The sequence below is a fragment of the Thamnophis sirtalis genome, unplaced genomic scaffold (genome assembly GCF_051295495.1).
Source record: "Thamnophis sirtalis isolate CommonGarterSnake01/CBP01778 unplaced genomic scaffold, rThaSir2_p1.2 scaffold_2, whole genome shotgun sequence".
Taxonomy (NCBI): Eukaryota; Metazoa; Chordata; class Lepidosauria; order Squamata; family Natricidae; genus Thamnophis; species Thamnophis sirtalis.
In genome coordinates, this window is record NW_028261382.1 from 26,940,678 (window position 1) to 26,955,845 (window position 15,168).

General features: G+C 46.3%; 1 protein-coding gene across 1 annotated transcript; it reads left to right on the top strand.

Annotated features, from left to right (window-relative positions):
• Nucleotides 1–1,210: 1,210 nt before the first annotated feature.
• LOC106545644 (uncharacterized) lies at nt 1,211–12,224 on the top strand. The gene is made up of 3 exons (XM_087704550.1): nt 1,211–1,302; nt 1,445–3,114; nt 10,114–12,224. Exons 2-3 carry the CDS (start codon nt 1,561–1,563, stop codon nt 11,539–11,541), a joined length of 2,982 nt encoding a protein of 993 aa, XP_087560676.1. The 5' UTR covers nt 1,211–1,302; nt 1,445–1,560; the 3' UTR covers nt 11,542–12,224.
• The last annotated feature ends 2,944 nt before the right edge of the window (nt 12,225–15,168 follow it).

Sequence of the window (15,168 nt, forward strand, 5' to 3'; positions counted from 1 at the left end):
TACCAAAGGTCCCCTTTTACACATACACCAATGCCAGGCAAATGTCTATAGGAGGCAACCTAATCAATCACTAAAGCTTCCCATTTCTCACAAAAGGCAGATTTTTTGTATGTAGACTGCTTCTGTCAAGGGAAGCTCCACTCATTAAGGTAGCTCTGGATGAGCTTCCCATCGCATTCCCTTTCTTTTGCCATGCTCTTTTGTGTTTTGTTCCATCATCCCAGGTGAGCTCCCTCCATGATTTCTCCTTAGGTAAGAAACCTTTTTGTGAATCCCAAAGAAAAATGCTGTCTGCCTTGAACAATTTCTGCCAAAAGAAAATACTGCATAGCTTCATGATGTTGAGTCCCCCCCAAGGCACAAGACCCTCTTCTGGCCACGTTCCAAAGGTTGATGGATCCAGCAGTTAAAGAGACACAGAAACAAACCAACTTGGGTCCTATCAACGTTGCATAATTTCCTGTTTCCTGTTTCCTTTTTCCAACAATGACGTATTGATTTCTATGAGGAAATTCACTATGAGGAACCATTGGCAGGAGATTCTCCTCCTTAGGTCCTCTTTAACTGGAGACGGTCTCCTTTTGTGGAAGAATTCAGAATTCTTATATCCAGGAAGAAAATGTATCCATGTAGTTGCTCTTTAAAAACACACTTGAGTGAGTCACATATGGAGAGTTTCTTTATTTATTTGGATCCTGACTTTATTATTTGTGCAAATGAGGCGGAGAAGAGATGCAAGAAAAGGAAGGAGACTATTTGAAGCTCAGGGTTGGACTGAGGGGCCTTTGGAGCTCTCTGAGCCCCACCCCCTTCCAGCCACGGTGACCCCTCCCTCCTCTCTTCTCCCAACAACCACCCTGTGAGGTGGACTGGAGTGAAAGAGCTTCTCTTGCTTTCTCCCCCAGTGCCTCCATCACTGGACCCCACTGGCTCCCCTTTATAGGCGGCTATAAGATCTCCGCCCCAGAAGAGCCCCTGAGCTCCCCCGGCCTCAATAGGTGGGGAAGAGGGAGGGAGAAAGACCCAAAGAAAGATCAAAGGGAGCCCTCCTCCCCCACCTCCGCGGGGAACCATAGCAACCATCCACCGCGCGCACGCTCCATCTGGCTGGTTGAAGGAACGCGGACGCCGATTGTTCGCTCTGGGGAGGGCCACGATTGGCAGGAGGACTCCTTGCGGCGGTTCCTATAAAGGAAAAGGCGGAACTTCTGGAAAAAAAAGGGGCTGAAGTCTCCACTTCCGGAAAAAGAATGGCACAGAGGGAGCTGCCTAATCGGCGATAGAGGAGTCCGGATGATGCAGGTTTGGCGAAGGGGATGCTGGGAGTCGCAGTCTGGGAGGATAACTTTCGGGTCCGCTCAAAGCGGAGGCTTTGGCCTGGGCCTTCGGTGCGGGGAAGGGGACGCAGCCCTGACCCGCCACTCTCTCTTTCTCTCCCCTGCAGGAAGGCAGGAAGCGGAGGAGAAGAGCGGGCCCCGCAGAGCAGCCGTGCCCTGTCCCGGCGCGGTTTCCCCGTGAGACGGCGGTGAAAGGCTGGGAGGCTCCGGGGCTGCAGGAGGGATGAGCCCAGGGAGACCCCGGAAAAGTCGGCTGCTTGGAAGGCGATGCGGGGAGAAGGAAACGGGCGGAGACCCTGAGACGGGCTTGGAAGGCGGAGGTTCCTTCGGAAGATCCCGGAATCCCCAAAGGATCAAGGAGGAAGGAAAGAACTATCAGTGCCCGGAATGTGAAAAAGCCTTCAAAAGAAATAGAGAACTTAAAGACCATCTGAGAATCCACACAGGAGAGAGACCATTTAAATGCTTTGAGTGTGGATACAGCTTCCGTCAAAGAGGACATCTTTATAGACATGAAAGGATCCATTGCGGAGAGAAACTAAATAAATGCCTGGAGTGTGGAAAGAGATTCCGTGAAAGGGGACATCTTTATAGACATCAAAGGATCCACTGGAGGGAGAAACCGAATATATGCCTGGATGGCAGAGTGTCCTTCGGAATACCAGGGAATCCCCAAAAGATCCAGGAGGGAGAAAAGAAGTATCAATGCCTGAAGTGTGGAAAGAGTTTCAAAAGAAAGGATGTTTTTAAAAAGCATCTAAGTATCCACTCAGAAGAAAAGAAATACAAATGCCCGAAATGTGAAAAATCTTTCAAAACAGTTGAGCATGTTCAAAGGCATCTAAGGATCCACTCAGGAGAAAAGAAATACAAATGCCCAGAATGTGAAAAATCTTTCAAAACAAATGACCATCTTCAAAGGCATCTAATGATCCACTCCGGAGAAAAACCTCATAAATGCCTGGAGTGCGGAAGGAGCTTCAGTCAGAGAAGCAGCCTTTATATACATCAAAGAGTCCATTTACAAGAAGAGTACAAATGCGGGGAATGTGAAAAATCCTTTAAAACAATTCAAAACTTTGAAAAACATCTGAGAATCCACAAGCTGAATATATGCCTGGAGTGTGGAAAGAGCTTCAGTCAAAAGGGAAGTCTTGATATCCATCAAAGAATCCACACGGGAGAAAAACCTTACAAATGCCTCAAGTGTGGAAAGAGCTTCACTAGTGGTTCACACCTCCGTCGACATCAAAGAATCCACACAGGAGAAAAACCATATAAATGCCTCGAATGTAGAAAGTGTTTTGGTACAAAAGCAAGTCTATATGGCCATCAAAGAATTCACACAGGAGAAAAACCACATAAATGTTTGCAGTGTGGAAAGAGCTTCAGTCAAAAGGGAAATCTTGATACCCATCAAAGAATCCACACAGGAGAAAAACCCTTCAAATGTCTTGAGTGTGGAAAGAGCTTTGCTGAGCGTGGTAGCCTCCGTCAACACCAAAGAATTCACACAGGAGAAAAACCACATAAATGTCTGCATTGTAGAAAGAGCTTCAGTCGGAGAGGACACCTTAACAGACATCAAAGAATCCACTCATGGGAGAAACCACATAAATGTCTGGAGTGTGGAAAGAGCTTCAGTCAGAGAGGAAAACTTTCACTGCATCAAACAATCCATTCAGGAGAAAAGCCGCATAAATGTCTTGAATGTGGAAAGAGCTATACTCAGCGTAGAGGCCTCCAGCAACACCAAATAATTCACATGGGAGAAAAATGATAAACATGCCTGGGTGTGAGAAGACCTTCAATCCCAGAGTGTATCTCAGGAATTGAATTGTATTGCCTATTTAATTTGTCCAAGTGTGAATAGGCACCCAAGGAATTTGTCTTGCCTGCACAAGCTCTCAGTGTATCTACAAAGCAACAGAATAATAATATTCATGACATAACTATAATAATTCCAATATGAGGGTTGAGTAAAGAAGATAATAAGGGTAAATCATAGCTGCCAAATCTCAGGCTGAATAATAAAGCACTTTTTCAATTGTACATGCTAAATGTTTCAACTGGCTGAAATTGTACCTTTTCACCAGAAACTCACGTGACTCATGATGCCATTTCCCATGTTAACGTTCTATTTTTAATGCAATGCTCATTTCAATTATGCTTAATATTATGGGATGTTACTGTCCATGTCTCTTAGATAACTGTAACTGAGCAGGATGATTTCTTCCAGGGTGGGTTTGATTTATAGCAGGTCGATTTAAATCATGATATAAATCACTATTAAAAAGGCTTGATTTAAATCAACTCGATTTAAATCACAATTTTTAAAGAGCGACTTATGTCTGTCACGCAGAGGCTCCTCCTCTGACCCGCTGTTGACTCATTGACAGTCTCATTCCTTTTAATGGGACGGCTGGTGATGCGGCAGGGACACAACAAGATGAGGGACGTGGTGGGTAGCAGGTGAGTGGATGCCCACTAACAGAGGCTGCCATGATGGATCTGAAAGGGCAGGTGCTTTTTAATATTTCATTTATAAGCTGCTTAGAAGGTTTCACTTCCATTTTTACCGCTTGCCTTTTCCTCCCACACTTGGAGCCTGGTGGTACAAATGTATTTATTGCCAAACAATCATAGTTGTAGTTGTACATAGATTTGCATATCAGTGGGATAAAGGAACATTCCTGCACTTTGCTTTAATTTATAACTAAATTATTAATGCATCTTAAATAGATATTTATGTTTAGATTTTTACCATTTTATTAAAATAAATTTGATAAAAAAATAACAAAAAAAGATTTAATTTTAAAAAATATTTTTTTTAAAAAAAATTAATCTATTTTTATCCACTCATATTTCTTCCATGCAATCAACACTTATTTTGTACTTTTTCTACTGTATGGTGTATAAAAGGAATCCTGATTCTGTGTCCTGGATTCCCTCTTCATTAAGGGAAATACCTTAATATTCTAATAAGTTGCCTTTAAATGGACATCCCATTCGGTGTCCAATTGGAGCAAGGGTTCCCTGGCTGAATCTAGGGATAATTTGGCCCTTATTGTGCCAGATGTGAAAGTGCTTTTTCCTGGCATTGTTTGATACAATCTCCATGGGTTTTCCAAATATTGATACCAATAGTTTTTTGAGAGCTGCAGAATTGACTGAAAGATGGGCATTATAACAATGTTTTAAATGAATAAGTCTCATTAGGGACCTGTTTGATCTCCCACTAGGTGCAGAGACTAGTAGTCACTTGGGGTTCCCCAGTTGTCAGGATAGTGAAAGTCCCCCATCACTATGCTTTCTGTTCATCAGCTAAATCGGCATCCACCCTCCTTCAGCCAGCTAGAGGCCACCTACAAGAGTCCCTAGTCTCACTTGGAGGTGAGGCAAGGGGCTCCCTTTGATTTTTTGGGTCCCCTCCTCCCCACTAAATGAAGGCAGGTGGAGGTTGAGGGGCCCTTCTTTGGCTGCAGCTCCCCCCCATCCGGGGTTCCTCCCTTGGTAAAGCGGGGAGGTCTTGGAGGTGAGAACTGCAGGGGCTGCAAATTTGACATCATTTTAATGTTCTCGTTGTTTTGCATTAAAGACCTGATATAATCTGATGCAGGAGCCCAGTGAGGTTCTCCAGGTGTTTTTAGATGTATGGAGGAAGTTCCCTTAACACAATAAGAACAGCGAGCTGGAAGGGGCCTTAGATGTCTTCTAGTCCAACCCTCTGCTCAAGCAGGAGAGTTTAAGTCTTGAGATATGATAGAACCTAGAAGCTTGAAGGTCTCTACTGTTGATAACTTTGTTGTTTCGTATTGTAAGAGGTGATAGTATGGGAGGGTTTCTCCTAAAATCTACCAAGATTTCTATGGCTTTTAGTGTATTTAATTCATAATTGTTCGGATTGCACTCCAAGGCTAGTTGTTCAACCTCCGTCTGTATGCAGGTTTGTCGTTGTCTAGAATGCAGTCACCGGCTGACTGCAAGGAAAGTTAACCTAACACCAGCCAAGCTGAGCAGGCCATGCAAATGCATCCATGATGGCTTCCCTTCCCGGGGGACACATCTTGGGGAGAATCGGCTAAGGAGCCATGTGAAGATTGTGGCTGTAAAGTGGTCTTAATGTCCATTGAACATTATGAAATTCTGATGCCTGCTCTCAAAACTGTCCGTGTGTCTATGTGTGTGTAGCATATGTATGGGTATGTGTCAGTGGTGGGTTTCAAATTTTTTTGAACCTACTCTGTGGGTGTGGCCTCCTTTGTGGGAGTGGCTTGCCGGCCATGTGCTTTCTCCCCCAGCTCTCTCTTTCCTTCCTTTTGTCTCTGTCCCTTTTTCCTTTTTTTGAGCCAAGGTGGCGCAGTGGTTAAATGCAGCACTGCAGGCTACTGCTAGATCAGCAGGTCAGCGGTTCAAATCTCACCGGCTCAGGGTTGACTCAGCCTTCCATCCTTCCGAGGTGGGTAAAATGAGGACCCAGATTGTTGGGGGCAATATGCTGACTCTCTGTAAACCGCTTAGAGAGGCCTGAAAGGCCTATGAAGCGGTATATAAGTCTACTGCTATTGCTATTGCTATTGCTATTCTTTCATCTCTCACTTTTTCTTTCTTTTTTCTTTCTTTCTCTTTCTCTCTCTCTCTGTGTGTGGGGGGAATTCAAAGGGTTGATACTTCTTCAAACGGAAGAAAAGTGATTGAATCCGATGTGCTGCTCCAGATACCGCAGAGTCTCTTCTCTCCCTAGGAGGTAACACAGCGGTTGTGGAGAGGATGTGTCATCTCCCAGAAAATCCTGCAGAACCTGGTCAGGCATCGTTTCTAGGTGATTAAAACCTGTTGAGTATTTCTGGGAAGTTTTTCAATGAGATGAGACCTTTTATTTTGAATTTGAGAATTCCCACATGTAGGATTATTACAATGCATCATCTGGATGGTTCTTGGAACTGCGGTTACACTAAAGTGACCAGATTTTAAAATTGGTAAAGCGGGACACCATTGACTGGGGGTGGGGGAGGGGGGTGGCAGTGTGTTCTTGATTAAAAATTTTGCCATCCGGCGCTGCAGCTGAGGTGAAACTGCCAAAGTCCCCCCCCCCCTGCTTGGAGCACCTGAGCTGGGCACCGCGTTACCCCTGCCGCCTCCTACTCCGCTGTGCTTTTGAGAAGCCATGTGGCCTTTTTTTTCCTGCTCCCGCCCCCTCCGCCGCCTTCCTACTGGTTCCCGCGGCCTCATGGCTCCTCAAAAGCACGGCAGAGGAGGAGGGGGCAGGGATAATGCGGTGCCCAGCTGAGGTGCTCTGAGCAGAGGGGGAGACGTCGCTGCCACGGGCGGGGGAGCTGGCGGGAGCTTGGCAGTTTCACCTCAGCCGCAGCGCCGGGCGGCAAAAGTTTTAATCAAGAACACCCCCCAGGGAGGGAGGCGAAAGGGAGGAAGGGAAGAGAAGGGAGGGAGGGAGGAAGAACCCGGCTTTCCCGAGAATAGTCTGCTCTGGGCCGAGGAGGGCGAACCAAGAAGTTTAGATGGGACTGCTGGCAGTTGCAAAGCAGCCTCCCCCCGATTGCCTTCCCCCAACACCCCCCAACCCTTTCAAAAGCCACCCCCATCAGCTCACCCAGACCAGGTTGCTGACGGCGGCTTGAATGGCAGCCACCGGGGCGGTGAGGTCCGGGATGGCCTTGCCGTCTACCTCGCCCTCCTCGTGCATGATGACCAGGTGGGAGATCTGCTGGGTCACCGGCTCCAGGATGCTCTCGATGGTGCGGGTGTGGAAGACCGGCATGGCTGCAGGGAGAGCGGCGCCCAAGAGAAGCGGGCAAAAAAAAACAACTTCCAATAGCTGAGCCGCTTGGCCCGGAACTGAGCACTGGGGGCTTTGGGGAAGTCCTTCAGACTTCGGGGAACGGAGCCACAGCCGAGCAGGGACTTCCCCCTCAAAAAAGAAACCTCGCTTCGCCCAGCTCAGCCCTCTGCTCCGCAAACCTGACCCCACGCCACTAATCCCCAGTTCTAGCCACATGCAAAGGATCTCCCCAGCTTCCGGAGCCTGTGACAGTAGAAATCACTGTGCGGCAGTTGCAAACTGCTGTGCGTTGTTTTCTTGCCATGTGTGCGGCTGACCGAAAAATCGGGACTTTTTAAAAATGCCGCAGGACGCGGGACAAATTGTTCAAAAGCGGGACGTCTAGTCACCTTAAGTTACACATAATTGCAAACTTCAGCAATTCTTTGCTTGCAGTGTTCCCAAGCATGTACAAGGACACAGGATGAAACAATGTATAACCTGCAACATTTGCTGCTTTGAATGTATAACATTTGATTCTTTCATTGTGTAAGAAAACATGCATATTCTCATGAACACCAATGATGTAATTGCTAACCAATTACTGTACCTTGGAGATTTGTTAACCAATAATGAAATAACAGGTAAAGTAGGTGAGAACTGAGAAACTAAGAAATTATATAAATCATGTCTGATGCTCAATAAAATGCTGTTGATTCTGCTATCCGTGGATTGGTTTCCTTTCACTCATCTTCAGCATTCGGGAACAAATGCAACAAATCAAATGTTATACATTTGTGCACCCTAAAACTATTGAAGATGAATTAGCTAATTTACAAGCTTCTATAAGGTATATAAATGGTCTGATTACCTGAAAGCTAAACGTATTTTAGATAAAGTAGGGAATCAAATGTTATACATTTATCTTCTGAGTTTGCAATCTTTTATATAATGTCTTGGTAAAATGAAAATCAACACTTCCGTTTTCTTGCTTACCGCTTCTTGTAAAGATCTAGGACTACCTGTACAGCTTGGGGGCAATATAACCAACCTTCACAAACAATAACTACAAAATACACCCCAGAGACAGTAAGCAGGGTTGAGTCATCCAGCCCCTCTCTCCTTCTAGCAGCCTTATCAGCCCCTCCCTCCCCAGATCCACCTTCTCCTTTCTCATCCCTCCTGTTGTACAGGTAGTACAACTTGGGTAATATCGAAATTGCCCAATTTTCTACTTCCTTTTTCTCACAATAATGTGTTGGAATGAGAGGAAATTCATTAGCAGGGACCGTTAGCAGGATCTTCTCATTCTTAGGTCCTCCAAAGACATCTGCTTTGGCATTTGGCCCTGTAGTTGCTATTTCAAAGAAGACTTGAGTGAGTCACATATGGAGACTTTATTTATTTGGATCCTGACTTTATTATTTCTACAAATAAGAACAATTACAAGAAAAGGAAGGAGACTATTTGGGGCTCTCGGAGCCCCTCCCCCTTCCAGCCACGGTGACCCCTCCCTCCTCTCTTCCCCCAACAACAACCCTGTGAGGTGGGCTGGACCGAAAGAGCGGCTGCCCCACACTTGACCTCAGTCTCTTTTGCTTTCTCCCCACTCTACCCCACTGGCTCCCCTATATAGGCGGCTATAAGGTCTCCGCCCCAGAAGAGCCCGGCCTCAATAGGGGGGAAAGAGGGGGGGAGAAGGACCCCAAAGATCAAAGGGAACCCTGCGCCCACGGCTCCACTGGGAACCATAGCAACCATCAACACCGGAGGCGCTATTTGGCTGGTTGGAGGAAGGCGCACGCCGATTGGTCCTCTGGGGAGGGCGGCGATTGGCAGGAGGACTGCTTGGGACCGGTCTCTGCAAAGGAACAGGCGGAACCTCTGGAGAAACAGGGCGTGAAGCCTCCACTTCCGGAAACAAAACGGGCAACTAGGGAGCTTAATGAATGGGCGAAAGAGGAGGCCGGATGGCGCAGGGGATGCTGGAAGTCGCAGTCCGGGTCGCAGGAGGGTCTTTTTCGGACGGGGAGGCTGCGAGACGCAGCCGTCACCCGCCTCTTTCTATGTCTCTCTCTCCCCTGCAGGAGAACGGAAGAATCCGGAGGGGGAAGGAAGGAAGAGCCCCCTCAGAGGACGAAGTCCCTTCGTGGCGTCCCAGAGAGACGGCGGGGAAAGGCCGGGAAGCTCCGGGGCTGCAGAAGGCATGAGCGTAAAAGGTTCCCCGATGCAAATGACACGATCTGGTAGGAAAAGCGCTTTCTTCCCGACTTCCGCAATCGGACCAAGAGAGCTACAGAAGGCGGTACCAGGAGAGGAAGAGGCGGAGCTTGGCCAAAAACGGGGCGGAGGACAGTCTGGCCCTCATTTTCCGATACAGAGAAGCAACGGGGGGGGGGGGGATTCGATTAAAGGTGCGCATGCGGACTGATGCAGGTAGGGCGCAAGGGACGCCGGGAGTTGCAGTCCGGGAGATTCCTCCGGAGAAGGGAGACCTGTGAGGGAGGAGAGGGCGGGCGCCCGAGGCTTGGTCTGACGGCTGAGGGGGACTTTGGTAGGGAGGCCCGTGGGAGGCGGAGGCGGAGGCCTGGGCCTCTCCTGCGGGGAAGGGGACGCAGCCGTGACCACCTCTCTCTCTCCCCTGCAGGAGCACGGAGGAGCCCGGCGGGGGAAGGAAGAAAGCGCCGCCCGAGAGCAGGAGATCCCTGTGCGGTTTCCCCGGCAGAGGGCGGAGAAAGGCCGGGAAGCTCCGGGGCTGCAGGAGGGATGAACTCAGGAAGATCCCGGGAAAGGCCGCTGCCTGGAGGGCGATGCGGGGAAAAGGAAATGAGCGGAGACTCCGATACGGTCCTGGAGGGCGGAGGCTACTTCGGAAGACCCCGAAATCCCCAAAGGATCCAGGAGGAAGAAGAGAAATATCAGTGCCCGGAATGTGAAAAGTCCTTCAAGAGAAACGACCATCTTGAGAACCATCTAAAAATCCACTCATTTGGAAACCCACATAAATGCTTTGAGTGTGGAAAGAGCTTCAATTATAGAGCAGAACTTAGGCAACATGCAAGAATTCACACGGGAGAAAAACCTCATAAATGCCTGGAGTGTGGAAAGAGCTTCAGTCATACCAGCAGCCTTTATGTACATCAAAGGATCCACACAGGAGAGAAACCTCATAAATGCCTGGGGTGTGGACAGAGTTTCAGTCATAGCAGCAGCCTTTGTGTACATCAAAGGATCCACACAGGAGAGAAACCTCATAAATGCCTGGAGTGTGGAAAGAGCTTCAGTCATAGCAGCAGCCTTTGTGTACATCAAAGGATCCACACAGGAGAGAAACCTCATAAATGCCTGGAGTGTGGAAAGAGCTTCAGTCATAGCAGCAGCCTTTGTGTACATCAAAGGATCCACACAGGAGAGAAACCTCATAAATGCCTGGACTGTGGACAGAGCTTCAGTCAGAGGAGCAGACTTTATGCACATCAAAGGAGCCACACAGGAGAAAAACCTCACAAGTGCCTGGACTGTGGACAGAGCTTCAGTCAGAGGAGCAGACTTTATGCACATCAAAGGAGCCACACAGGAGAGAAGCCTCATGAATGCCTGGAGTGTGGAAAGAGCTTCAGTCAAAGCAACAGCCTTTATGTACATCAAAGGATCCACACAGCAGAAAAACCTCATAAATGCCTGGAGTGTGGAAAGAGCTTCAGTCATAGGGGCAACCTTTATACACACCAAAGGATCCACACAGGAGAAAAACCTCATAAATGCCTGGAGTGTGGAAAGAGCTTCAGTGACAGGAGGAACCTTTATACACATCAAAGGAGCCACACAGGAGAAAAACCTCATAAATGTCTGGAGTGTGGAAAGAGCTTCAGTTGGAGGAACAGCTTTTATACACATCAAAGGATCCACACAGGAGAAAAACCTCATAAATGCCTGGAGTGTGGAAAGAGCTTCAGTCGGAGGGACCACCTTTATATACATCAAAGGATCCACACAGGAGAAAAACCTCATAAATGCCTGGAGTGTGGAAAGAGCTTCAGTCGGAGGGACCACCTTTATATACATCAAAGGAGCCACACAGGAGAAAAACCTCATAAATGCCTGGAGTGTGGAAAGAGCTTCAGTGAGTGGAGCAAACTTTATAAACATCAAAGGATCCACTCAGGAGCGAAATCCCATAAATGCTTGGAGTGTGGAAAGAGCTTCAGTCGTAGGGGCAACCTTTATAAACATCAAAGGATCCACACAGGAGAAAAACCTCATGAATGCCTGGAATGTGGAAAGAACTTCAGTCAGAGGAGCAGCCTTTATAGACATCAAAGGATCCACTGGAGAGAGAAACCGAATATATGCCTGGAGGACGGAGGGTCCTTGGGAAGACCCGTGGTTTCCCAAAAGGATCCAGGAGGTAGAAAAAACACATAAATGCCTGGAGGGTGGAAAGAGCTATACTGAGCATAGGAAGCTCCTTCGACACTAAAGAATTCACATGGGAGAAAAATGATAAACATGCCTGAGTGTGAGAAGATCCTCAGTCCCGGTGTGAATTTAAGGAATTGAATTCAATCGCATATTCAATTTGGTCAAGTGTGAATAGAGAGGGTAGGAATTTGTTTCGAGTGCACAAGCTCTCAGTGTACCTACAGAGCAACAGAATAAGGATATTCATGATAATATTTGTAATAATCCCAATTTGGGGGGGGTGAGTAAGAAAGATATTAAGAAGAGTAAATAATAACTGGCAAATAGGGGACTGTCTCAGGCTGAATAACAGGACTTTTTCTGTTGTACATGCTGTTTCGACCTCCTGAAATTGTACTTTTTCAGAAGAGACTTATGTGACTCAGGATGCCATTTCCCTTGTGAATGTTCTTTTAATGCAATGCTCATTTCAGTTGTTATGCTTAATATTATGGGATGTTACTGTCCATGTCTTTGATGTAAATGCAATTTAGCAGGATGATTTCTTCCATGCAATCAACTCTCATTTTCTACTTTTTCTACTGTATGGAGTATAAAATGAAGCCAAATTTTGTTTCCTGGATTCCCCCTCTTCATTGATGGAAATCTCTTTGCTACAATCCTCTAATAAATTGCCTTTAAATAATCATCCCACTCAGATTCTAATTGAAGCAAGTGTTCCCTGGTTGAATCCACTGCTAATTTGGCCTTTTTTGTTGTGGGTGTGAAAGAGCTTCTCTCTGTCATTGATTGATACACTCTATTCTATGTGGGTTTTCCAAATGTCAGAAACATGGAAGACCATTTCCAGATATCCGAAACTCCTATTGGTTGAATTCTCTGAATGGTCCACTTGTCTTCCAGCAGAAACCACTATAAGGGACTCTCTAAGGCCAACAAAGCTTTGTGAGATACCAGTCTCCATCCTTTTTGCTTTAAACCCCTGGCTTTCCTCCAGGTGCTGGGAGATCAGACAATGAGAAGTTGATGTGGATTGATGCCAGTCTTTTGTTTGTTGGTTTTTATTTTCAATGTTTTCTGTTTTTATGTGTTGTATTGTTTTTAAAACTGCTTTTTGTGAGCTGCAGAGAGTTGACTGAAAGATGGGCAGTTATAAGAATGTTTTCAATGAACAAGACTCATTAGGGACCTGTTGGATCTCCCACTAGGTGCAGAGACTAGGTGTTTCCAGTTGTCAGAATCGTGAAAGCATTTCTGTGCTTCCTGTTCATCAGCTAAATGATCAGCAAAATATTCATATTGTTCCCTGATGTCAAACTTGATTTCATTCAGGACCACATCAGGGTCGGGTTTGACCTATGAGGGCAAGGGGGCAGTGGGGGGGGGTGTTTTCAGGGTAGGCGTCGCCATCTCATGGTCACTTCTGTTGGGAGCGCCTGGGGTGGCTAAGTGAGCAAGGCAGGACTTCTCTCAGACCCTCCATCTCTATATAATCTTCCTCCCTCCCTCCTTTTTACTTCCTCTTCATTCTTCCTCCTTCCCTTTTCCTTATTTCTCCTCCCTTATTCTCACTTCCTTCTTTCTCTTTCCTGTTTTCCTTTCCTGTCCCTTCTTGCATGCTCAAGTGCAAAAGTTTCTTTTTCTTTTAATTTGTTTTCCTAACACACTGCAAGTGAAAATGGAGCTGCGGGGGGCAAATTTTTGCTGTTAGAGGACTGCAGGAGGCCATCACCGCTGAAAACAGGGCTCAGTGGGGCTGCACACATCACTGCACATAGCGGGCCGGTCCTTTGCTTTTTCCAGGGCACCCCCCATGGGCCATAACCAAGCACCTTTGAGTTTGATACCCCCGATCTAGTCCCTCCGATTGGGTGGTCCGGAGTATACACCTATGGCAATCTCATTCAGTTTTCCCTTCATATTAACCCAAATGCATTCAAGATGGTTTTCTTTTCTTTTGCATTTTTATCAAGGTTTAGTGCAACTCCTCCTCTTTTATTAGGCCTCTTTTGAACATTTTAAATCTTCCTGGTTTCTTCCTGCCGTATTTCAGTAACGGCACCAATGTCATCTTTGCTCTCATGTACTAAGACTGTTCACTCTGTTTATTCTTCACGCTTTGGGTGTTAATGTGTAACTTTGTAAACTTCTGGGACTTTGGCATCCCGGCACGGAGACCCTTAACTGTGGCACAAAGCAAAGGGTGGGGCTGTTTGCCCCAGCAGCCGCCATGCCTCCCTCACTGCCCATGGACTCTGAGGAGAAAGGCTTTCTGGGTGTGGCTGTGTCCAGAAGGGGGATTTGGGACCCCCTGAATCCTTTTGGAGTCAGGGCACGTTCTCTATCACTGGAGGTTTTGTAGGCTGCGATCAAAGACGCTTTTGCTGAGAAGACAATTTGTTTGGGAGATACTCACCCAGCAACGAGAACAATCCCCCACCTCAGCCCTTCTGTTAATTAGCTGGATAGTCAATGGACGGGATGGAGAAAGGGAAGAAGAGCCAGCCTTTCACTGCAGTTGCCAGGATTTCTGAGCTGCTGCAGTTGGATTCCCAGGGCTAGAAGTGCTGGATGGTCCTTCCTGACCCCCATCTCTGGCCCATGAGCATGCAAAACTTCAAGGCAATGTTCCCTCTAATTTTTTTTCAGTGTGAGCGGAAAAGTATAGTGTTTGAGCGGCACATTTTCATGCCTGAGCACCTTAATTTTTTTCACAGATGTCACCTAAGACAACAACGAAATCAGTATTATTTGAAACTCAAAGTTATGTTTATTCAAGGTACCCGCTTAATTAAAAGTGTTATATAATATCAGTATCACTTAACAACGGTCCTGCTTAGCAACCAAAATGTTGGCTCAGAAACTCTGGCATTGAAGCGTGCAAGTCTTAAAGCTGTCAAGTTACAAGACCCTCGCACCCCTAACCCTTTAGGAAAAAACCCCCAGGGATCTTCAAACCTGACAGCCTTAAGCCTTGTGGACTTCAACTCCCAGAATACTTTTCCGCTCACACTGAAAAAAAATTAGAGGGAACATTGCTGACGGGGTGAAGCATAGCTTGCATTGTCCCTAGTGCGGATTCTTTTCCCAGCCTTGGGAGCTGAAGTCCTCCGTCCCTCCCTTATTCCTGTTTCCTTTTCCTTCATTATATTCAATTGTTTCAATATTAAGTGTAATTCTTCCTTCCTAACATTTTTCCATTTTTTTCCTTATATTCTTTTCCATTTCAACATTGTCTTTGTTCCTTCCATTCTTCCTTCCTTCTTTCAATCCTTCCAATATTTTTTCCTTCATTCCCTTGTCTGTTTCAATATTAAGTACATTTCTTCCTTTCTTCCTATACTTTTTCCCATTTTCTTCCTTATATTCTTTTCCATTTCAACATTGTCTTCCTTTTTTCCTTCCTTCCTTCCTATACGTCTTTCCATTTTCTTCCTTATATTATCTTTTCTGTTTCAACAGTCTTTGTTTCTTCCTTCCTTCCTTCCTTCCTATACTTCTTCTTTCATTCATTATATTTTCTTTTCCATTTCAATATTAAGTGTAATTCTTTGTTCCTCCTTCCTTCTTTCAATCCTTCCAATACTTTTTCCTTCATTCTCTTTTCCTTCAATATTAAGTGCAATTCCT

Excerpts from the sequence above, each read along its gene's own strand:
- LOC106545644 (XM_087704550.1), top strand. The coding sequence starts at position 1,561 with ATGAGCCCAGGGAGACCCCGGAAAAGTCGGCTGCTTGGAAGGCGATGC. Across the intron at positions 3,115-10,113 it reads TAATTCACATGGGAGAAAAA|CCACATAAATGCTTTGAGTG; the intron begins TGATAAACATGC and ends TCATTTGGAAAC.